Below are 27,203 nucleotides of genomic sequence, written 5' to 3'. Positions count from 1 at the left end.
AATTAAATATTCTGCTTAATCTTCAAAGAGAAGAATTTTTATTATGTTTATATGCGTTTCTTTTATACATTCGGCATTGAATTAATCCCTTGAAAACGTGATTAATGCATTATGGTTGCGTTTGTTTGTTTCTTTCTCTCTCTCTCTCTCTTTTTTTTTTTTTGTTTGTTTGTTAGGTCTATTATTTTTACCAAGTTAGTGATAAATTATTCTGAATTTTTGAAATATAAAAATTATGGAATTCGAACTATATTTGGATCATAATCATAAATGATTTAATTGGTGCTGGCCAATACTAATAAATTCCAACTAATCATTGCGATGGAAAGCTTGCAATGTTTGATTGGAAAAGTCGTTTTTAAGAAAATTGCTTCTTTGAGGAATATTGGATAAAATAATACAGCCGAAGCCTGCATCTATCAAAAGGTATCCATTAAATCTCTTCTAAACTATATTAACTTGAGAGCAGCTACAGCTATCGCCACAAACTTGTTGATTAGGTAACGTAACGTGACCATACCTAGACGGTAAGATCAATTTCAGAGCTGCCTAGCAGCAAACATTCGAGTTAGCGTGTCTATCTCAAAAAGGGTACAAAAGACTAGAAAAAGTCAATTACAAAACTATAGAGCGTCTTTAATTTAGTACAAATAAGGCAACTTGAGCGCAATAATTCTAAGACCAAAACGTGTAAAACACGCATTTTATTTGGTAAGCGATTTTCCAAACTCGTGAAGTAACAACTCGCGACTACAGATGAAAGAATCATATTTTAAACAATAAACGTCCTTCTTAATGGCGTAGTTGTTAGCACAAACAGAAAATAAAAGCATCTGCTAGTGACCAATAGCTCTGTTTTATTGCTAATGCTTTTCCAATGTAAAAGTGTTGGAAATCATGACCAAACAAGTGCACGTTTTACACGTTTTGTTCCTAGCATTGTTGCTTTTGAAGTGTTTTTGTTTGTTGCTTTTAAAGTGTTTGTTCGGGTTGAGGTTCGAACTCGCAACGTTAGGGTTCGTAGCCAAGTAACAAAGCCACTAAACAAAAGTGTACACTCTTCTCCGGAAGTTGTTAACTGGCTTATAATGTTACCACCACAACAGTCCCCCACCAGTGAGTCGGTAGAGTTTATCGCGCCAGTTATGGCGAGCGACGAACGTGATTATCGCGCCAGGCGTTATGGCGAGCGACGAACGTTGTTATCGCGCCAAGGCGACGGCGAGCGTGTGTGAGTGGTTGCTGCCGGTAGATGGAGCCACGACAGCTGAATGAAGGATGCGGTTGTTCAGAACCAGGGTCACCAATGTGCGGGTTGAGGTTCGAACTCACAACGTTAGGGTTCGTAGCCGAGTAACAAAGCCAGTAGACAAAAGTGTACACTCTTCTCCGGAAGTTGTTAACTGGCTTATAATGTTACCACCACATGTTCAATAACACTCCATAATTTTGTGATGTCTCTCCTTTTCCACATGTCTTGAACCGCTTTAAGATAGGAACGTTAATACTCTTGTTTGTTACAAGGTGGTGTTGTAATCGATCTCATCGTGTAAGCATGGCCAATGCTTTTCTGCGCCAAAGCGTTGGAAATCGTGATCAAACAAATTTACGTTTTACACGTTTCGTTCCTAACTTTGTTGTTTTCAAAATATCACTACGTACTCAATCGCTGATGCTCTATAATTTTGTGATTAACTTTTCCCCCGTGTTTTTGAACCCCTTTTGAGATAAGAACAGCTAATACTGACGTTTGTCACCAGATGGCGTTGTAATAGATTTTAATCTGTAACGTATGACCACTATACTATAATTAGACATCAAGTTTGTGGCAGCAATTACTGTCATTCTCAAGTGAATTTGGGGTAGAAAGATTTTAGTGGAAATCCTGTTTATGGTATAGTTAAGATTATATCTAGTTAAGATGTATAATATTTTTTCATTTGGTTGTATTGCATATTAAAAACAAAGGAAAACCTCTTGTAGCTCCCCATCCTATTGCGTAGCAGTTGTCAATGATGCTGAGTTGTGTGTAAGGATCAGGCAGGCAGATGGGCTTGACATATTTGGTGAATTTCACAGGTGCGTTCAGTTTGAGCAGAGCAATATCATGGTCCATATCGAATTCCCCATTCTTCTCAAACTGGAATGATAAAAAGAATAATTATGCTAATTTTGTTATAGCTTGTCATTTTATTTATAATTTGTCACCTTTGGAGATAAACTAAATTGACGTGAATATTAGTTGCGCTTAATTTCAATTAAATATATTATTATAGTATGATGGTCATAAATTTCCTAATAAAACTTTTTAAACTTCAAACTATCACATTTACTAAAGCCGTGTCTCTCACCGGGGGGGGGGGGCACCTCAAGTATGAAGATGAGAAATTTCCAGTATGGTGGTTGGTTCTCTCCAGCCAAGATAGCATAGAAATGATCAGAATCAATTACCTCCTACCGATGACCGGACATTCGTTCCACTGTAAGGGTTGTATCGTGGCCGGTGATGGAGCTTCACTAATGCTGTCATGCCATTCCAGTCATTCAAATTTAATACCTTTAATTAATACCTTTAAAAGCAACACTTGAGTCCCGTTTAAAAGCAACACTTGAGCTATTTTGGGACGGACATCCTAATTTAGAACCGCTGTCAGATAACGAGGACGACACCCGAGCTGGCGCCCTCTCTAAACACCACACCGCACCGGAGGGAGACGTTTGGCCCGGACATATTTAACGTACACCAGACCCGCTTACACTACGGTTCTTCGGTGGAATCGGGTCTCGAACCTGAAACCTTTCGGTTCTGAATAAGAGACCTTATCACCAGGTCACCGCGACCCTTAATTAAGCGGAGAGGAGTAACCTCAAGTGGTTATTAAGGCCGTGTTATTTTAATACTCTTTACACCTTTTCTAATGAATGAATATGAATAGATTATGAATTATCGTAAAGGAATCAAGAATCATGACACCACAGTGCTATTAAAAACAAAGCTTTTCAGACAATCTAAATTTCAAAGCATTGCATCTTCGTTTTGTTATTCCTTATGTAAACTACACAGATATTAAACAACATTTGACCTCCTTAGCTTTCAGCACTGTAGGAGAAAATCAAGCGACTAAATATTTTATGGAACAATGAAAACTATTTGAATTTCAATTCAATGGTTAAATCTATTATTAAAAATTATGCAAAAATATAATTTTAAAAATTGCTATAAATTTAGCAAAAATTACCCGTTAGTTAAATCGATGTCATTAAACAGACATTTTTTACAATTCTAAAATGGTGATACAGTTTCACTTTCAGTCAAGAAATCAGTTTTAACCCTTATGTTCATTTTGTATAGTATACCATACATACAACTTTATAAAAATATACTACCACTATAAAATAATTTTTAACTTAGTTTTATTAAACGATTTTTATTACTCGATTTTTTTAATTTATTTTTTGATGCATTTTATAGCGTAAAGAAGCTACCTATATACGTTTTTTTTTTTTTTTTTTTTTTGCTTTTCTTCAAAAAAGCAATCTTGCCACGATAAGGGTTAAAAAATAAAATAATACTTTTGAGAATTATCTCGAAAAATATCAAAATATCGATATATTTTTAATAATTAAAACTTCAAAAACTGCTTTGAGATTCATATTTCCATCCTTCAAAGTATATCTGTGTCGTATATGATAGTTCTAGGTTAAACGGCCTGTCGTGTAAAGCGCAAACACGAGTTTGAGCATGTGCAAGTATTCTCTTTTATTATTAGAAAAACTAGCAAAACCCACATGGCATTGCCTGCAACATAATGAATATCAGATAAATAATTATCACAATAAATAAAATAAATCTGTGAAAACGCGTAAATTTTCATATTCATTTTTTTAGGGAGCAGTGATATTGCTTATGAATTAAAGACGATAAAGATCGAAATAAAAATAATTAAAAAGGAAGACAAGCTAAAAAGAGAGAGAGTGTGTGAAATGAGAAAATTTTCGGTTAATGGTGGCATTAAAATTTAAATTATAATTTTCATGATATTTAATTTCCCGATTTGGAGTCTTGCCAAATTAGTGAAAAAGTAAATTTCTCTTCGTGGATCCACTTTTCTGCCATGAATCAAAGAAAAAAATCTTTGGATTCATCTCAAGTAAGCAATTAATTAAAAATTAATGAAAAGAGTGTTTTGATCTTTCTTGTTTTAAATTAAGAATTACTTCTTAATTTGTTGCTTGAAAACTGACTTCCAGAAATTGAAAATGATAATAGAATAAGAATGTCGGATGCTAGAATCAGAGTTTTAATTTTAAAATTTATCGGAAAAAATAAAATTTAAAAAAATTAAATAAAATATATTAGAGATAACAGATAATTGTTTTAGATCGGCAATTGATTTTGTAGACTAATGATACACTGATTGTTAAAAACTATACAACGGCAAATACGGCTAAAAAATTATCCAAACACAAAATATTGATAAAAAAATATTTCAACATAAAATTTTAAAATTTGTATTTCGAAGTGCGGTGGATCATCATTAATGTTATCTAACTGCCAAATTTTATGGTTGTATGTTCGATAAAGTTGTCTAGACATTGTAGGTGCGCACACGTAAGCACTTTCTATTATAAGTATAAATTCATTTACCAAAATTATTTTTTATTTAAAATTACAAATACGAAAAGAACATGAGATGGACTAAAGGATTATTTGTGTGTAATAACTCCCACTGGCCTCTTGAAATCTTCTATAAACACAAAAAGTAAAGAGATAGAAGTATTTCATCAACAAAAGAGACATAGTCGCAAAAAAAAAAAAAAAAAAGTATTATAAGTAGGCATATGATAATCAAATCCACATCCGCTTATGACTTAAAGCAATTTATATAAAATCCACTATGAGGCTTCGGCTTAATAAATTAGATATAGTATTAGGTCACTGATATATTCCTAACATTTTCTTGCAAAATCTATAAACTTTATTAACTTAAAAGATAAGAACTGTTATTCTTAATTAAATATTCGAATTTCTTGGCTTTTTTCTTCTTTATAAATTGTTGTGATGAGTAATTACACCATCAAATTGAAAAGCGATATTATGAAATGTAAACCATTTTTTTTTTCATCAAAGCCATTTTTTTAAGGGGCTTCCATTAAAACAGCAATTATTTTTAAAGAAGTAATGTAATTCTGATAATCAAATGATCAACTTTTAAAAGTGGAAAAAAGAATTTAAAAAAACGATATTATATTTATAGCCATGTTCTTTTTAAATTATGACAAATTATTTAAGAGATTATTCACAGAAAATTTTAAAGCAAGATGTAATGTATCTTGTTTTATGTAAAAGTAATAAATACATTTTTACTCCAGTCGATATTTCACTATACATAAAGTACACAAACTATTTACAAAAATAAGATATGTAATAAGTTTTCCTTAAAATTGAAATTAATTCAGTCAATGGTTCAAAATTTCAAAACTAATTAAAATTATTAAATTTAATACAGAGAAGTTTTGTTCTAAGAATCTGCAAAATTCAATAATTTTTTCAAAGCATGAGCTAAATCATTTAAAAATTAAAAAACTCAGATGAAAATTAATAAAGCAACTACATGCGATAATCAATTCATTTAACAAAAATACTACATTTGATATAATTAAAAGGGAAAATGGAATAACAGAAACTGTGAAAAAACTAAATCTGAAAGCAATTTAAAATTAATTTAAGCATAATAAATTAAAATAAATTTATTAAGATTTTATAAGATTTATTGGCGCTTCTAATTTTAAATTAAAACTTACTGACTTGCTGATAGAGAAAATATTGTTTATATCTAAAAAATACTTAAAAAATAGAATTGTAAATATTATTGCAGATTTGAAATTAGAAAAGAAAAAAAAATTAGAAATGGTCCAGATAAGGAAAATGAAAAACGATTCATTTCATGGTGCCAAAATGTATTGTTTAAGTGAATCGTAAATATTATTGCAGATTTGAACTTAGAAAAGAAAAAAAATTAGAAATGGTCTAGTTACAGAAAAAGAAAAACGATTCTTTTCATGGTGCCAAAATGTATTGTTTAAGTGATTATATTTTGCGATATAATCGTCTGATTCATATATAAATCGTTTGCATAAATTATAATTTTGGATGAGAATGTGTTTGCTTCTTCATGTATGACATTTTCTCTGTAAATGCTGTTTTTGGAAGCGGAACTTTAATAGTTACCATCTTTCATTCATAATGTGAATGAAATATATTTCTTTAGTTCTGACACCGAATTACACCATAAAATTATTCATTCTGTAGAAATGGACTAAGAATTCATTGAAATCTTGCCAGTTGGCAAAGTGTCTTTAAAAGAAATACAAGGATATCGATCTGTCTGTGATGCAGAATAGTTTGAAGCAGGAAAAACTATTCTGTGAATCTGATTGTGGGGATTTGGGTCTTTTCAACAAAATTTTTATGGATTGTCCCATTTGAATTATTGGTAATAAAGAATGGATTTCAGAAACATGGCAGTGAATATGCAGAATTTTTCAAATATTAGATTTTCAAACCAATTTGTAATTTCTTTAATTATCTTTCTCCAATTTGCCACGTTTAATTTTTTTTTTCTTTTTCAACAAAGATTAAGATGCTTAATATTAAATTGCGTTTGGAATTATTTAAATGTATTCATCTAATTTATTTGACGAAAAATAATTCTTTTCAATTTATTTGAAAACAGTGAAGAAAAGAGAAAAATTTAAAAATGGTTTATTTTATAACAAAATAATGTTAATTCAACTATTTTGAATTCAATATATATATTTTTTAAATTTTCCAATTACATTTTTATTTTTGTTATTTTATAGCTCTATTGGCATGTGCCACCGATGGAGAATTGCACGGATAATTAATGAAAATTGAATTTTCATTAAAAAAATATTTTTTGAAATTAATAACATTTAAATCTTATGAATTTCAATAGAGACAATCTATAGGACGTCTAAAATTGTAATTAAATGTTCACTAAATTGTAATTAAATATTCATATAATCTAAAATTGTAATTAAATATTCAATTATATGACACGTCAAGAATGACAGTTGACACTGAGCTATGATTCTATGTTAACGCTATTTGTATTTCGACCATACTTATTCAACTGAATAAATATACTCGAATGTATGCTTACGTAAGAAATCCAAAAGTAAGCTCATATTTATTTAGTTGAATAATAATGAATTTTGAGCAAATGCAATCTTATTCAGATTTAGACAGTTAAAATTCAAAGAGAAAAAAAACTATTCAGCTAGAATAATTTTCATATTTTAATCTAAAAATAGAGAGTAGTTCAAAACAATGCTGGTGGCAAATCGGAAGATATTATGTCAAGAATATACAAGGAGTGTTTAAATGAAAAGGTACAAAATGTCGTAACAACGTAACCGTTAACATATTTGCATATGGCGCTATGGGAGAAGGTAGTGAGACATATAGGGATGAGATTGGGGTTTCCGGCGTAGATCTGAGCATGCGCGGACACCGACATGCGTAGGTGAGAGCAGAGGCTCTTATAAAGAGCGCCGTCCAAGGTCCGCTACTTGGTTGAATTCCTCTAACACAGAAGAACCATTAATTCCGATGTGTACCGTGAGACACTCCGAAGTCTACGCTGGTCCATCAAGAACAAAAGACCGGGGCTACTCACGGAGGGTGGGGTTCTGCTCCATGATAACGTGCGACCACACGTCTCCAGGGTCACACACGCGGAACTGGTCAAGTTCAAATGGGAGCAGCTCGACCATCCGCCCTACAGCTAGGACATGTCGCCCTGGGATTTTCATGTGTTTGGTCCCCTGAAGAAACATCTTAAAGGAAAGCACTTCAACTCGGACGGCGAACTCAAGGACATTGTAAAGGACTGGGTCTCGTCACGGCCGCAGGAATTCTGGGAACAAGGAATCCTTCGGCTCTTTAATCAATGGGATCGTTGTGCTCAGGCCTATGAATAAAATTTTCGTTTATACCCACAGTGTCGTTTCGGACCTTTTCATTTGAACTCCCCTTGTATTATTTTTTGTATGCATAATCTTTTTAGCATAAAGATTTTGCAAACACGTTGGTGTATATGTGCAGGATGTCCATTATAACGGCCCAATAGCTAATTTCTAAGCTTTAAAAGTTAGGCTTATATTTCCAAATGAAAGAAATGTTCTAAATGATGAAAAAAATTATATTTTATATCCTTTGAATCATTACAAGCTTTCCTGAAATAATGACGAAACCCAAATTTTTGTGCGAGATTGACAAATCGCCAAAGTCTGCACAGAGATTAGGCCATTAGTTGACCTAAGTGAATGGATTCAAACTTTCAAAAGTCACTCATTTTTGATCGTAGATGAAACTATTAATTGAAAATGCTAATGTAACAAGAGTATTTCACTAAATACGAGTTATAGAAAGAAGGTATTAATATATATAGTGATTGATTATGTAAGATACAATTCTATATATCATTTAAAACATTTTATTAACTGATTATTTATGCCTATCTTTAATTGCTTAGAAATTAGTTTTTGGCCTACAATTAAAATAAAAACTTTTATTAATTAACTCAAAAATAATTAATAAATAATTAAACTAATATTAACTAAATATATCATAATTCCTAAAAATAAGTCGATTACAATTTAAGCTATACTTTTAATAATGCTATTAAATAAAATTAATTCCAATGTAGAAAGAAAATTGCTTGACGAAAATTACATGAAATGAAATATATATACATATGTATGTAATGGATTTCGAATCCTATCGGCTAAATAATATGTAACATTTATTGTTGAAAAGTAGAAGGCAGATTTGAAGACACAGACGAGACGTTGTATTTTTAATTCCGTTTTATTCTCTCTCTGCCACTATCCAGGAAAGCATAATTATTTACAAGCAGATGCAGCGCGGCGCAGAAGCAGAAGTAAGAAAAGGGAAGAAGCGCGAAAAAAATGATCACTAGTCTTATATAACATAGAATTTCCGGCCACGCGCCGATGGAATACATGTTTTGACCTCTGATAAGGACAAAGAAAGTATCACTTTCAATTGATACGTAATACTGATGGCGCATTAGTTTTACAGAGGAATAAGTTAAACCGAAAGTGTAATTGGATCACGAAATAAGAGAATATTTTTAGAATGAAGTTATAAAGGCTAAATTAAGATAAAATCTTGGAAATTAATTAAATTGAAATTAGAATTATAATATCATTACATGTATATACGAATGTGTGTGTTAATATATTTTAACAGTGCTTGGCAGAAAAGAAGAAACTTTTGAAATTTTACTTCGATTTATTTAATTAGGGTAGTCATAATTTATGTAGGGAAAACGCACTGATAAACAGACGGTTCGCATCGCAATACAGGAACAAAGTATCAGAAATTTTTCCCTTAAGTGATTTTATTATGAGATTTTGATAAGGATTTCATTGACACGCGTAGACTTATGAGAGGGAATCTTATGCATCTTTAAAAGAATGTTGTAAATATTCGATTTTTATGTCTTCGCTTGGAGCGTGAGAAAATGCAAAAATCAGTTTTTTTTTAGAGCTGGGGTAAAAAATAACTGAATAAAAAGTACAACTGGATCAGGAAATAAAAGAACATTTTAGAATAAAATTAAATAAAGGCTAAATTAAGATAAAAATTAAGAAATTAAGATTTAAATTAGTATTTTAAAATACCATTACATATATGTACCCTAAAAATTAAAATTAACAATGAAAGTGATATTAACGAAAAAAATATAAAAGAATAAATAAGCATCTCTTTCACAGAATAATAAAATGATTCTGAACTTATGGGAGAAAATTATACAACGTATATTAGATTCCATACTTGAATTAACTTGAGAATGTTTACGTTTATACATCCCAGGAAGTCAATTTATCTTCATTATTTTCGAACCATTGTTTCGCTGAAGAAGCACACATTTGCGAGACAAGTCATGCCATTCCATCTGCTGAATTTCGACACTGTCATATTCTTTAAGCCATTTGTTTGGGTCCTGTCCTTTAAATACAGATGGATTCCTGTATTGTGGCTGTGCTGGTGTCAGGATGACCGGTTTAATTTCCTGTTCCACAGGCATTTTCCTTGTCTTTCTGGGTGGTGGCTTATAAAGTCCAAATTCTGGTTCAAGGTCTTTAAGACGTGTTGCTTCTTCGTAAATCCGTTTCCAAGCTGACTGGAATCGTACCCGGCGCCTCCATCAAAGAATGTCACGTAGGTTCTGTAGTGTGGAACTCAATGACACACACAAGAAGTAAAGCTAAACCAATTTATTAACTCAACTCTGAACTGAGAACATAGTGACTGACATATCTTCTGCTTTTATACTAGCAGGGAAAGTTCCAGAATACTTTTCTGGAGACAGTAAGAAAAGTCCAGAACACTTGTCTCGTAAACTAAAGAAATGTCCAGAATCTTCTGGAACATGAAATAAAGGAAAACATAAAATCAAGGAATTAAATATTTATACAGACTGTGAATCGCATTGTCTCTAGCGGGGTTCGAACTTACGATCTCTTGATTAAGAGACCAGTGCTATGACCATTCGGCCATGGAGAGTCGACTGCCTCTTTTCAATGCAGCAATATGATCAGAAATGGACTCTATAACTACATTAACGATTATTTCATGATTCCATAACTACAGTTTATATTTCATCATTTGAGAACAAATTCAGTTTTGTTCATATTCGTTGATTTCTTAAATTAGAGTTTAAAGAACTTAACTGATGCCTGTCTCTTAATAAAATTACTTAGAAATCCACTTACGCCCTGGAGATGTTGTGATTTTATAACAGTATTTAAGAGATGTCGAAAGGAACTTTAGATACTGAATATCTGAAAATGCAACTTTTGAAATCGCTTTCGAGAAAATGCTGGAATTTTCTAGATATTTTCAATCCCAAATGGTGAATCGTTTGCCAATTAGTTGTAAGTTAATTAGAGAATCGCATTTGCGCGGTTATTTTATTACTGCATTTTAATTTTACAACATTGTGCATTTTTAAATATACAATTATGTTTCTACTTATTACCGAATAATTGATATCGTTTATTCAGTAATAAGTGTTTAAGGGTAATTTTGATCCATAATTATTATAATAATTATGGATCAAAATTACCAAATATACCAATAGATGCGATTATATTAGAAGCAGGATGTAATCTCATAAGACATTTCAATATCGTACTATGAAATTTTATTAACATATAACAATATAAGTACTTAATAGTTACAGTTCATTTTAATCTACTTCAATGTATAAAATCCAGTGAGCTTCGTAACAGAGTTTATTTTTAACTCTCATATGATGTATGCTTCCTTAAACCTATTATGTTAGTTCTTTATTTCGTTTTCGAAAGCAAAAGCTTTTTAGTCATTACAGCGAACTTCAAATAATCCTTTTATTTTATCTGAGAATAGATAGTATGTCGGAACAAATAGAATTTCCTTTTTCTCACGTTGAGAAACCTGCTGACGACTTAAATCTAAGTTTATGAGAGTAAATAATTCTATACTATCCAGTTCTCTTCTCTTTTTTTCTATTGACTCGGAATACGAGACGAGTCAGCTGAATCGTTTCTTGTCTACGAAACACGTAAGTTAAAAACGAAGAAAAAAGTGCGTAGACTCTTGAACAAAATACATTATCTCACGAGGGAAATATGCTTTTCTGATGTCTCAGCTAAACTACGTTTACTTTTGTTTTCTAATATTTATTTTATTACTTTTAATGCTATAATTAATTTTATAAGAAGAAAGACATATATCTCAATTAATAATAAAGAAAAATGGGTATATCTAGCTTTGGCACTTTAAAGTACTAGATTAGAACCAATATACTTTAGAGAATGGGATTATGCATCTCAAAGAGATTTTTTTTGTTATTCTAATTAATTAAAAATAAGCGAGATTGTGGTACTATCCTAAGACAATATTTGAAAATGTAATTCAAAAAACTGTGTTTTAATCATTTAAAAATTTTAAAATATCTTTTTAATTGACAATCCTCTTTTTTCTTGAATTTTGTTAATTTCTAAAAAAAAATATTTTTTGCATGATTTTAAAAAATAAATTTCCTAGTTCCTGTTGTTACTTTTCAATAAATCTCAGCATGGGTCTTGAAGACAGTACATTTATTAGACTTAGAAGACGGAAAGAACACAGGTATTGACGATTACGCACACATCATGTTAAACAGTTCGTGGGAGGAACGCAACGGAACGAAGCGTCAGAAGCGTAACACACAGATATTCCTACGAGAGAAAAATAGTCCACTCGCTTCATTCCAACAGTTTCAATGAAATTTATACCATTTGCAATATTCATCAAATATATAAAAGTGTTTCTTTAATTCTTGAAATCTAATGAAAATAGATACTGTTTATTACCTGGCCAGTTTATAAAAAGAAAAAGAAAAGGAAGCTACATTACAGGAAAGACAGCGTGAAGTGAAACATATTCGTAGATCAAATAGTTAATTTTTAAAAGTACTATGATAAATGGATTTGAATCCGTCAAAAAAGCATGTAAACAGTAAAAAGCACAGATATAAGACTATTACAATGACAAATTATATTTGCTTTCATAATTTGGTGCCTAAAAAGTCTTTTAAAAGGAATCATGAATGACAAATATATAAGATTAAATTTAAAATAAAATAAATTATTAATTTTTCAAAAACATTTGTTTAGAATAGACAGTCAACAAATTGAATCGTTGTATTTATTCTTTATTATATAGATCTTGAAAGTAATTCTGTAACTTTATACTAAATAATTTATACAATTTATCATTTGTTTAAAATGTTTTTTGATAGATATAATAATTTTTTTTGATAAAGTATATGAGCTAGGCATATGTGAGGTAAATATGAGCTAGGCTTCATATTTTACAATTATTAAAAGTGAATTATTTGGCAAATGCTGTCAGTTTGCAGCTCATAAAATTCTTTTAATCCATTCGTACTTTCAATAAACCCGTGTTTTCTTTTTTTATGACGATTCTTTCATAGTTTAGAGAAATTGCTGATTGTTTACTCTAAATCTCTGTTCTCTTTTTAAAGTTTATGAAGGAACATTTCAAGAACAGCAGATGCTAAAATCTGTTTATATATATATATATATACTGAGAAATTTAATCTACACTATGTTATCTGCTCATAGTTTGGGAAGGGGGAAAATTAAGGATAAATGCGCAATTCTCAAATGTTTCATTCTTGTATTACCAAGTTCTCAAAGCTTTATAATAAATTAGTTTGCCAAGAAGCAGTCTAGAAACACGGCAACATTCTTTACACTAATTTTCTATAAACTCATAAGAATCTGAAACCGCATTTTATTACATGATTATAGTTTGGGAGCATTAAAAATAATGAACAATTCTCTAATGCTTTATTTCCTAGATTCATTTCAACTCAAACATGAATTTAATCAAAAGGATTTCCCGAACAGCTAAAATACTTAGTTTCATGAAATAAACGATTCTTTTCTATTTCCGCTTTTCATTCAAAACAAATATAAAAATGAGATCGATGCATTTCTAATAGTTGGACGCTTTTTTTGTTAATTTATTTCGTTAGAGTTTCAAATATAATAGGATTAAGAGTAAAGAAGGCCAGTGAGTTACGGAGATTTTGTTGAGATGTCTCTTTTGTTTGGCTAAAAGACAAAATTCTTCATCTTAATACTAGAGTACGATGTCCCTTGCATATTGAAAGGCATTTTTTAATCACAGAAACTTAATTAGAGAATCATCCATAAAAGACATTTAAATCGTATTAAATGATTAGGAAACTTTTTAGATGACCCAGCCTACATTTAAGTTGAAGGATTTTTATACTTCATTTTCTAGTATATTCTTTTCGAAAACAATTTTAGAGAGGAATAAAAGTAAGTGAAGAGTAATTTTGTTAATCGTCAACTTAAATTATCTATTAGTGTAGATAAATAACATTGAAAATAATTTTCTCTTTAAGTTCATGTGGATTAACTTAAAAGTTCCAATTAATCCAAACGTTAATAACTTAAAAGTTTATTACTTTAACTCTTCAAGAGGCTATTTTTTTTCTAACCATAGTACATTAAAATATTTTTAGGCTTGAGATTGCTTAAGGAAAGTAGTTCATTTAGTTTCCTAGATTAATTTGATTAATTAACCTACAATAAGAGACATGAATTTTTACAAGCAGCCAGAGACATGGAATCAAAAGACTATTATTATTTTTCTTTTTAGTCTTTTGTAAACAGCACTGGAATTTATTTTGGAAACCTAGCATTAGAATTTATTTGGTGCATATTTCTGTCCTTCAAAGAATGCTTATACCAAATTTATTAACTATATGCCAAACAGTTTAATTGTAGAATGGTAATATAAACATACACATATTTTTCTATATTATTAGTATATATGGCATTTATATAATAATGGTTATTAGTTTTAAAAGTTAGACAATGCCCTATTATGAATCTAAAAGGGAGCTATTTTGCACGGACTTCTATCCCCTGATAACAGATTCAATGTAATCCGGCCAAGTATCCTACGTTAAAAAAGAACGTTGGCGACTGGAAGAAGGATAATCTCAGATTATTGTTGTATTTTATTATATATATTATACATACATACAAGAACTTTAAAACAGGTCTGATTGAAAGCTCTTTTCTTAAAATTATAAAAACTAAAATATAACAAGCGCCTGATGCAATTTATCTTCATGTATTTCAAGATAAACGAGGTTGGTTGGCTTGTGTGTTTTATTGGCGCAAGAGCAATATTTGGCCATACTGCGCCAATCCTATGGTAAAAGTGTGAAATATTAAAAAAATGTCCATTCGTTTAATTAACACAGATACGTAAAGAAAAAAAAATCAAAAAGAAAAGGATGTGAAAATGATTATAACATTTTAAAATTTAAAACTATGATTTATGAGAATTTGAAACAATGATGAAATGTACAAGAACACAAAAAGGAATATTCAACGCAAACAGAATAATTAAAAAGTCTACAAAATGAACGAGAATTTAATCAGAAATGTTGCCATAGTAATTTCGTCATTCAGTATTTCCGAACTTCATTCATTATTGCATCGCATTCAAATCAAATGCAATAAAAGAAGCTGAATCCTACTTTTTAATATAATTCTGTAGATCAGAATATTTAAAATCGATCGAATGCAAGGCTTTCGATTTAAAAAAGAAATCAAGAAATTGCTTTCCTTTAATTTATTTTGAAAAGATTAATAAAATACCTCATACTATTTGCTTCCATATATTTCAAACAAAAAGTAAATTTATTCAAAAATTGCGCTACACTGCTTTATTTATTGAGTGTCCGCAAGCTTTAACCTCCAGCTACGTATCACGCGATTTCCGCGGCTTGGCAATCAGTCCCTTTTCTGTTGCATCTCGCGTTTTTTGTAATTTAACCCTTTCTAGGGCCGTGGGAAGTATTCTTGCCACCAAATTTATCAATCTTTGTATGAAATTATGTAGGTTGGCATAAGTTCTGACAAATTTTTTTAGAAAAACAGAAACTTAGATGCTTCAGTTCTTTATCTCACACAAAATGATGTGTCTTAATTTATTACTTATTAATTAACCAAATTAATTAATCAAATTAAATTTATCTAATAAGCTAAATGAATCCCTTTTCTTATTCTAATTTCAAGCCTAAAAATATTTTAACATAATGTGACTAGAGAAAAATGGCCCTTTAAAGGGTAAAAGTGTTTATTTTTACGATTACAGATTTTTATTATATTGTTATCATGTAACATATAGTATCAGTTCACTTTCTTTGAAAAATATTTGAACTTATTTGCAAACATCGTATTTAATTAGTGATTTTAAAGAATTACGCAGCTAGAGGGTTAATACTTATTTTATAAAATTCAAAGAAGATGAAATAAAAAGAAACCGAATAATGTTTTTAATTATAATTCTATAGTAAAGAATATTAAAATGTGGTAGCTTGAAGGATGTTTTCTTGGATTTATTTAAAGAAAACATCTGATTCTATTTTTATCTCCATATATTTCCAACCAAATGATAATTTATAATAAAGTATACCATAATAGCATCAATCTTGAATATTTCCGACTTTCAAAATTCATTTTATCTTATTCAAATCATATATAATAAAAAAAGTACGAACATTGTTTTTCTAATTCTATACACAAGAATATTATAACGCAACCGACGCGAAAAATTTCATTACATTTATTAAAAAAATTATGAACATCTGCTTTTATTTTTCTCGTATATGATTCAATCCAAACGAGAATTTAATCAAAAATGTTGCCCCAATGTTTTCACCCCTGAGCGTTTCCAAGCTTCAACAATTATTTCATTTTATTCAAAACAGGTGTTATAAAAAGGAATGGTCGCATCTAGAACGACCGGAACTCTCTTGTTAATTCTTTTCTCTAAAATTCTTAACATAATAAGACGTACGAATAAAGACTGCATCCATGATAGCGTACAAAGATTAAAGAAGACCTAGAATAGCGGAAAGTTTTCTCGGACGCCTCTTTTGTTCACTTAGATAATGAAATTTTTCTTCTTCCGGTTTAGGTGTGCCATCTTCTGTTATATTAAATAACATTAATTTAGATTTTAATTAAAGTAATAGAAGCAACTAGAAATGACATCACATTGTTGTTAAATGTTAGAGAAATTATTTAGTTGGAGGAAAATTTTATTCCGTTTACAACTAAGATTTGAATTATAGAGTTTCCACCAACAATTTTATTTTCAAAAATTAATATTTAACTGATTTTTACACGGATGAATCTAATTGGTGTGTTGTGAAAAAAATTGAGATGTCAGCTCAGCGTAGTCTTCGTCAACTGATCATTGTTCAAATTTTTTATGTGGATATCAAAATTGAGCCTGTTTAGATTTAAATTTAGAAAATAGTTTACTTAATTTATCAAGTTCTAGCCGTCTTTGCCGACTGGTTTACGAGGAATACTGATTATATCTACTTTCAATTAAATCTCATGTGCACTGACGACTGCCACAAATTTATTTAAAGTATTAAATTATGCCAGACATTAAATACGTGTTACTTTAATAATTTTATATATGCTTTAATCATTGTGTATATAAATCATCGGGTAAGACAAACCCGCAGTGAATTACACAGAAATCAAACAGAATTCTTCCAATTTAGCTTTCAATAATGGGAGACGATTAATTGACGAAAATTAAACGAATTGGTGACTTTATAAAACAATGAAAACGGCTTGGAGTCCAACTACGAAATTTATTGTTAAAAACAACATAAATATTAAAAAAAAGGACAAATTTCAGGAAAAATTAGCGCAACAATTGAATTTTATCATTAAAAATACAAATTTTAAAATACTTTGAATATCAATTTTATATCAAAATATTTTTGTGTTATCGCTGAAAAATTCCAAATTTTGATTGATTTTCATTTAATTAAAATCCTATATAAACCATAAAAAATCGCTACGAGTTGTATATTCCCACTTTCAAAAATATATACAGTGGTGGCCAAAAGTGTGGACATTTTTTGAAAGTTTCATGTTTTTCAACTTTGTGTGCTTGTAGAATATATTAATTTTCACTTAAATACAAATGTTTATATATCAAATTAAAGGTAATTTAATGTAGGATTTAATAACAAAAACAGTATTACAATATCTGTATTACAAACAAAGTTGCGCTAATTTTAGTAGAACAAACAAACACAAATCGTTTTTAATAATGACATGTTTTGTAATAAAAGCGTACTGGCCAATCACAAAACTGTTCTGAGGACCAATCAAATGTCTGTAACTATAGTTTAGATTATTTGGATGGTAAAAGAGTTATTGTTGTGGAAATATTTTGCGGAATGATGCATACTAGTACAATTAAATAGAGTACTGCTGTTTTTTAATATTTTAAGTCCTTTTTTTTAATTAAACTAATTTTAAACAATGTCACCAACAAGAAGAACTGATTGGACATCTACAAAAAGAAGCCGAATTGTCATATTGAGAGAAAATGGCCTCTCTTATGCTGAAATTGCAAGACAAGTTGGTGGTTCAGTGACTTGATCTGGTGTACGAAAGTTCTGTTTACGTTACGAAAAAACGAAATCAGTGGGAAATAAGGCCAAATCAGGTCGAAAAAAAATGCACAAGTGCTACTGCCGATAGAAAAATTAAACGGCTATGCCTTCAAGATAGAAAAATTTCATCAGATGCCATTAGATGTGAAATGAGTGCAGCGGGTATTGCAGTAAGTTCAAGAACAATAAGAAGAAGGTTATCAGGATTTGGACAAGCTAGAATTCTAAGGAAAAAAACCATATTTAAATCAAAAGCAACGCGAAAAACGAGTTAAATGGGCAAAAGAACACATTAAATGGTCAGAAAATCAATGGAAGCAAGTAATCTGGAGCGATGAGACTAAAATATCGCTCTTTGGTAGCGATGGTAGAAAATACGTGAGACGTAGAGTAGGTGAAGCGCTTCATCCTCATTGCATTGAAGCAACTATGAAAACAACAACAAATGCCATGATTTGGGCATGTAAGTCTGCAAATGGTGTGGGCCGAATTCAAGTGATTGATGGCATTCTGAATGCCAAAAAATACATCGAAACTGTCCTGGAACCAAAATTGATACCTTCCATCAGGGATTTCTTCCCCAACAAAGCACCATTTATTTTTCAGCAGGATTCAACTCCATGCCACACAGCAAAAGTATGCAAAGCATGGTTTCAAAATTAAGGCATATATGTATTACCATGGCCAGGAAACAATCCTGATCTCAATCCAATTGAAAATTTGTGGCGACGTTTGAAAATTCTTGTACGAAAAAAATGTCCATCCAACAAAAGACAATTTATTGAATCTATAATTGATTCTTGGCACCATGGTATTCTGAAAGATAAACAAACACTCGTTCACTCGATGAAAATACGCTGTGAAGCTGTCTTAAAAAATAAGGGTTATCCTACTAAGTATTGATTGTGTAAGTATCACTTTAAAAAAATGCAAATCTAAGATACATCTTACTAAAATTAGCGCATCTTTGTTTGTAATACAGATATTGTAATACTGTTTTTGTTATTAAATCCTACATTAAATTACCTTTAATTTGATATATAAACATTTGTATTTAAGTGAAAATTAATATATTCTACAAGCACGCAAAGTTGAAAAACATGAAACTTTCAAAAAATGTCCACACTTTTGGCCACCACTGTATGTATCGAATTTGGCAACTCTAGATGTAAAGGTCTGTTTTATAAAAAGCCCGTCATAATTTATGCAGGGGAGAGGCAATGATAAACAGACGATCGGTAAAAGTCTGTTTTATAAAAAGTTATCAAAAATCTATGTACATATCATAAAAAAAAGAAAAAAAATGCATCGAAAATTGCAAATGGGGCTGAGGGCCATAATGATGAATGAAGATTATTCTTTACATATTTCAAACCATATATCATTTTTTTTCTGTAACTGCAGTTTTTTAATCATTTGAACATTAATGAATTTTGCATAAACCATTTTTCAAGGAGTCATTGTAAATACCTTCCAGCTTCCATGTCCACAACCCCAAAATCTCACCTATTGATTACTTTTGCTTCTTAATACTTGTTCAGCAAATTCATCTTTCAGCGTCTTCCATAATGGAATTTGGTTTCTGACTAAATTGTGCTGAAATAAAGTTGACCGGAAATGTTATTTTATGGCCACATGTATGTAGATTGGACGAAAAAGTTTCAATGTCTGTTTTTATCATGTAGAGAATCTCGTGGAGTCACAATGTGTGTCTATTCTTCTTCAATAAAATTCTTTATATTGCCAAATTTGTAAAAAAAGCACGAAAACGTTTTTCAAACTGCGATGGACCTAAAAAAAAGGCACGAGTCGAGAATAAAACAAATTTATTACCCAAAATTTATGCTAGATTATAGTTACTTTTCGACATAATCGCTGTGAAGATTCAGACATTTGTTATATCGATGGAGTTTCCGATATTTTCTTCGAGTCGCCACCAAATTGGATTTAATATTGCCGCCAGTGATGTGAGAAGGACCTTAATATTTCTATGAAGTTCTTAATTAGTCTTCTTAATTATTTTGACATTTCGCCATTTCTTCAATTCAAGGAAGAAATGAAAAGCACTCTGTTCTATGCCGCATTCTCCATGAAGGACAAGAGTCCAAGACTGTTATAACAGAAGATCTTGATGAACGAGTTGAACAAGTTATTCGAAAGAAACTGAGGAAGTTAAAACTTAAGCAACCGACAAATCATTCTTGCTCCATATTCTTTCCTTAAAAGAAAACTCAAAGAACTCCCAAGGATTTTTAAAGGAATCTTAAGGCCCACCTCAGATCATTGTCCCAAAATATCCCTAGTGTTTTTTTAAAAGGGGACGTAAATATAACTGAACTGGACTGGACTGGACTGGACTGGACTGGACTGAACAGATCAATGGAGTAAAGTTCTTCAAAAATAAGATCGTAGTCTTAGTCAACTGATAAGAAAAATGTTCCAATCTGCAAGGCAGAAATGTTGAAAAATGAATACATTTGTACACAGCTTTTAGTAATAAAGTCATTTTGCAATCTACATTTGTCTTTCCTACGGAATTTAAAAAAACAACAATCCGACCTTCATATTTATTGTAGAATGACTTGATAATTTTTTTTTAATAAGTTACTTCTACTTCACGAACGCGATATTTTTTTTTTTTTGCTTAAAAATGTATAAAATTGCAAAAAATAATTTCCAATATTGTTATTATTTAATTATACTTGTCAGCTTTGTATTATACACTGTATATTGTACGATATTTTATTTTTGCATTTCACGTGTTGTTTTGTAATTATTAAATTTATACTGCACTTATGACAATTCCTTTATATACTGATCATGCAACAGAAAAAATAGACCATTTTCTCTTTAGACAAATTATTCTGCAGATCATTTAGTGAGTATGACACGAGAAAAGTAATACCCTACGCTCTGTAACACATTTTTGAGTCGTACGCAAAAGGGACCTGTAATGTCGGAAACAACAGGTCTGTCGCTTTGTAACACATTTTTGAGTCTTTCAAAATCTTTTTATTCCATTTAATGAATCGAATCATTATAAGGTAACATCTTCAGAACATAATTATAGATTAGGCATAAATTTTTAATACATTGGAATATATATTTATTAGCTAATATAAAAATTATATTAGTTATCTAATAATATATAATTAATCTAATTATTTAGTTATCTTATAATATAATTTTTATAATAAAAATAATTTAATAAATAATTGATAAAAAGCTTAATAAATTAATCAAATTTACTAGGTAAAACTTTATCTTCACGCTAATGGATGCAAATGCTATGCGAAAGCAAACTGTAAATTGTATTACATTAATTAGATTTTAGCATTTAAAGACGAAATAACTAATGATAAGAATTTGATTACTTGAATTTGCACTAACCGTCATTACAAAGTTAATAACTTATAACTAACTTTACTAATTTATTTAAATTATAATATAGGAACTGGAATAAAATAACTGAACAAAATACAGAGTAAAAATAAACAATTATTTCAAGCAAGAGAATAATTGCTTTTAAAGATATGAATCGTCGATACAAAATTTTCAGTAAATTTAGTTTTTTTATTCGCATGGGGCATTTTACGTGAATTTTGTGTACAGTTATCTATGTTCATTTAAATATTATTCTTCGTTTATTATTAACTTTTATCTAAGAATTTGTTTCTCGAAACTTGAATAGTTTATAATTGGTATTATCTCCTTGGCAAGTTTTAATTATGCATATTCGATAATATAATAACTAAAAAACGTTAAAATTCTCGAGAAACATAACATTTTACTGCGCTATAATTTTTATAGGCTTGAATATACACATAATTTTTAATGAATTATCAAAAACTGTAAAACAGTAAGTAAACTAAATAATAATAATGATCGAATTCCAAAAAATGCATTTTCTTTATCACAACTTTAAAAGTAACGACAAAAGCTTTTATTGCCTCTCACAAAAATAATCCTTTTATTCTGCCTGAAAATATATAATATGTCTTCGAGTTCGGAAGAGAATCAATTTTTTTAATATTATTTTCTTTTTGAAAAATTCTGCTGATAGTTGAAACGTAGTTTAAGATAGCATATAATTCAATATCCTTCGATTTTTATACTTTTCATACGTTCAACATAAGTATGACTCGTGTAATCTGAAACATTTCTTTTCTCGACTACGATTTAGTTTAGCAGAAAGAAAGCAAGTACTTGATCTTAAAGCAAACACAATATCTCTTGAGGAAATTATTCATTTTTAATATTTCTCTAAGGATAAATTTTCCTGTATTTCTTGATTGTTTTTTTCCTCATATATTTGTAAGTAACTCAAAAGATTTGCTATCATAAAATAAAAAAGTATAATGTTTTTAATGCCTTTGTATGGATTTCGAGCATGGTAAAGATATATATTTGATTTAAGTAGAAATACTCTTAGGAGTTATCGTTAAAAAAGAAATTTTGGACCATAAATAAAAGAAGAGAATTAGAAATATTCTCGTAGCTTAAATCACATTCCTAATAATAGATATGCCATGAGAAAATCCAACATGTATATTATGATGGGTAAAATATGGCTATATATTATATAAGGAGTTTCATTACATATTATCTTTAGGATAACGGGTAACAGAAAACTCAAATTTCATTTTGCACAAGGGATTAAAAAAAAAAAACTAAACAAATGCTTTCCTTTTCTTTTTATATACAGACGAACTTCATTTGCATATTACCTTTGTTCCGAAGTAATGCATTCTATAAAGTGGCAACATTTTATTTTAATGCTAGTTGAAGTTTTTTTCATGCAATTTGAATTTGCATTTATATATCTTGAAAACTTAAGCGAGTTTAACACTAGATAAATTGCATTAAATATTTTAACCCTTTCTAGGGCCGTGGGAAGTATGCTTCCCACCAAATTTATTAATCTTTGTATGAAATTATGTAGGTTGGCGTAAGTTCTGACAAATTTTTTTAGTAAGTCAGAAACTCAGTTCTTTATCTCAGACAAAATGATGTGTCTTGATTTATTACTTAATTATTAATTAACCTAATTAATTAATTAATCAAATTAAATTTATCTAATAAGTTAAATGAATCCCTTTTCTTATTCTAATTTCAAGCTCAAAAATATTTTAACATAATATGACTAGAAAAAAATGACCCTTTAAAGGGTTAAATTAGGAGGCCAAATTTGGTGGTTTGTTGAATAAAATTGCACATTAAAAGATCACCATTACTTATTAATACTCTATTGGCTTTCATATTAGGGACACTTATTCACTCTGTAATTTGATCTATTGATAATTTAATAAGAATTTATTTTCGGAATATAAATATATATGTGTCACATTCAGCTGAACACAATTCCAGGCGTCAGATTATATCTGTCTTCATTAGAGCCTAATTTTATGAAACTCAACTATGTGGAACAAAGCCCATTGATCACAATGGAATTACCATCGATGTAAATAATGAATTGAGAGGATGAGTATTTGTTAGATTTCATTAAAAGTTAATGCAAAACTCTTTCAACGCCATTAAAATCAGCGGAAGTGGTTGCCGCAAATCTTTTTTTTCCATAATTTCTAATATACCTTCTATATTATTAACGCATGCCATTGGCAAACATTAGTTTTGAGAGCGATTTATCGCTGAGAAGCAGTTAAAACTCGCCAAAAATTCATATGTATTTTGGCCGTCTTTTCCTTAATTGACTGGAACCAACATTTATACGGAACTGTTGTAAAATTTAAAAGATCACATACAAGATTTCATATGCTTAAGTCATTGCGTTTTATAATTATTGCATTTAAATTCTCGTGAAAATACAAACCGATAGATAGTCAACCATTTGAGAGATATGGTTCTAAACTTGATATAGATCTTTACTTTAGATGCTAAAACATTAATCCAATTTTGTGTACCTCAGTTGTTACGTGTTTGAATTGTAACGTTAATATGCATGCAAAAGATCTGATCAAGTCCTGGATGAGTCTGTTTCAAAATTTTATATCTACATTTTAGATGTTAAATCTAGTATATCAAATTTTATTCATCTAGCATTCATCGTTTTATAGTCATCGTATTAACTTATATTTGAACAGCCAGACAAATAGACTTTCTCGCAATGGACCTTGTTTAAAATTAGATGAAAATCAATAAATTTGATGTAAATATAACATATAAAATTTTCATATTTATAGATAAATAAGTGTATTAATTATGTTCAAAAACAGACAGGCATAATTGCAAATATGTGCTTTTGTAACTAAAAAGATCTGAAACGTAGAAATTCGTCAAGATCTCAAGTTTCAATTTTTTTGACAATTCTAATGCTTTCTCTTAATATGCTTCGTTTATGAGAAAGTAAAGAGGCGGAATAAAAGAAAGTTCAAAAGCAAATACTGCAAAAGTCTTTAATTCTTATTATCTACTCTCATACCATTGTTAATAAAATTATTCAAGGGCGAAGAGATATTTGACAAGAGGATATGAATAACAGGCGGGAGTACTTCAAAAAGGCAAACCAAAGAGTATAGGAGAATATAAAAGTGTGCTGATGTAGCACATAGCTTAGGATCACTGATGTCATTCTAATTTTCTCACACACGGAGTATACAGAGACTGTAACCATAAAAAAAAAAAGTTGAATTCGAGATTTTGGCGAATTTTCACGCTTCAGACTTCTGTAGCGGATTGTGATGAGAGAGGATAGAACCTGGGATCTTGTGGTTCGCAGCCGAGTAACAAGACCACAAGACAAAAGTAATAAACATGTCTCGTAGCTGTTATATGGCTTAAGCTTTTCACCACAGTACTCTCCCTCCAGTGAGTCTAAGGTGAGACGAACAATATGGCTGTTGAGTGGTGATGTATTAGCTGTTGAGTCTGATGTGCCTGTACCTATTTGAGCATTTGAGTAGCGACGAGCGTGTGTAGGTGAGTGGTTGCTGTTGCTGATGCCGTTGCTGTTGCGCCAAGTGAGTCTGACGACTTTGGTTTGCTGCGTCAAACGAGTCTCACGACTTTGGTTTGCTGCGTCAAGCGAGTCTCACGACTTTGGTTTGCTGCGTCAAGCGAGTCTCACGACTTTGGTTTGCTGCGTCAAGCGAGTCTCACGACTTTGGTTTGCTGCGTCAAGCGAGTCTCACGACTTTGGTTTGCTGTGGGTAGATGGCGCCACAACATCTGTACGAAGGTTGAAGGTTCATCGTCCGAGGTCACCAATGTGGAGGATTGTTATGACTGAGGATAGAACCTGGGACCTTGTGGTTCGCAGCCGAGTAACTAGACCACAAGACAAAAGTGATACTCATGTCTCGTAGCTGTTATCAGGCTTATAAGCTTTTCACCACACTTCCTTGAATCTTATGATTCATTTTTAGAATAATCTTTTTCTACCTGTGAACTCGATAGCTCAAAAATGCTTTGAAATAGAACGCATTAAATTTGGCATATTATGTACCACATTTTGTATATTTCTGTCAAATTTTGAAAGAAATACATTCAGAGGAAGTCTACATATTCAGCTGTGTTGCATATTAAAATCAAGCAGAGGTCGGTCCCAGAGGAGCAACATTATTGGATAATCATTTTGTAACCGGAAGTACGTTGTATTTCCGGATGAACTGTCATTGGATGTTTATTCTTTTTAAGTAAAAAGAACAGACACCGCCTGTGTGTATATACCGTAACTGTATACTCTGCAAGATGCAGACCTTTTAGTTTTTCATTAAAAGAATTTTATTTTAATCTAAATGCCTGGTCTTATTTATATTCTGCTATTTTTGTTGAGAAAAACTCCAACAAGCTGTTAGAATTTAAGTTACACTACAAAGTCAGTTACGTCTATAAAATTTGGTACACAAATATAACATCTAAAGTGTATATATACATTAGATTTTGAACCAAATCCATCTAGATGTTCATTGTCAAGCGGTTATTTTTTTTTCAAAAGTTGGATGTGGAATAGAATAAATATGGTAAGCGAAATAAAATTAAATACAAATTAAAAAAATCGAAATATTGAAGTATATTTTATATTTTTATAAGAATCTATTTAAACTTACAGAAACTAACTATAATAAAATACAAATAAAAGACACTAGAGTCTATTAATGTTATTTTAACACTTATCTATTGCTGATTTCAAGCATGTACAAAATTTATTACATAATTTCGAATTTATGCAAGTCGAATATTTAAATCTCTTCATAGATATTATAATAGTTACTTTCATATTTATAGTCGGATAGTGATTATAAAATGAGATGTACCGGATTAGTAATAGGGATCTCTCTTACGTGGAAATAGTTGTTAAGTAATCTCATCCAATAATAGTTGTACATTTCATTGTTTTGGCAACGTTTCCGACAGTATATATCTCCTATGAAACGGTCGGTGGTGGCAACTATATAACTGATCATAGAGTACACGTTATTATTACTGCGCCAATTATGCAGAATCTCCAAGCCTAGGCTAGACGAATCATGAGGGATCTTCAATCATTGGCTAGACGGGTCTTTGTAGTTTACGATATGATTGTAATTCAAAAAGAAAATATGTGGTCTCCGGCCCATAAGTTACTGTTCTTGTCCCTACTTCCGTAACAATTAATATACTTATCACAGATTAGTGTCGAAAGAGAATAGGAAAGGAAAGTTATTAATCAATCGCTTACAGGAAAAGTAGATATGTTCTAGAAAAGCGAAGGGAATCCAATTTTTTTTTCTCTATGTGCCAGTCCGTAGATAAAGGAAAACGTCTGATTTATAGTACCGCTGACATCCATAATGAAAAGGTTATTAAATTTTGTAGTAGTTGCATTACTCTACCTTTTTTTGGGTAATAGATTGCGATACCTGATAAGGCACACATTCCATAGTGTTGCGGTTGTAAATAATGTGATGCTGTTCTGTTAAGAGATGCGCGCATGAATGTCTTGTCTTCGTTTTTGTGTTTGTTTTGTGTGAAATGTGATCATTCAAGAACGTCTGGGTCCTCTTGCTTCCACTGTACTGATCATAATGATCTTCATTCCACCACAACTTTAGGGAAACACAT

At 30.5% G+C, this 27,203-nt stretch overlaps 1 protein-coding gene across 1 annotated transcript in view; it reads right to left on the bottom strand.

Moving 5' to 3' along the window:
* LOC129988458 (transmembrane protease serine 6-like) overlaps positions 1–27,203 on the bottom strand; it is a 72,170-nt gene that overhangs the window by 6,620 nt on the left and 38,347 nt on the right. The window contains exon 7 of the mRNA XM_056096688.1: positions 1,975–2,140. Within this exon, the coding sequence (XP_055952663.1) occupies positions 1,975–2,140 (166 nt within the window). The remainder of the gene's footprint in view (positions 1–1,974; positions 2,141–27,203) is intronic.

This window comes from Argiope bruennichi, chromosome 10 (genome assembly GCF_947563725.1).
Source record: "Argiope bruennichi chromosome 10, qqArgBrue1.1, whole genome shotgun sequence".
In the NCBI taxonomy this organism is placed as follows: domain Eukaryota; kingdom Metazoa; phylum Arthropoda; class Arachnida; order Araneae; family Araneidae; genus Argiope; species Argiope bruennichi.
Note: the sequence above shows the minus strand (reverse complement) of the source record. Positions and strands in the feature narration are given on the sequence as shown.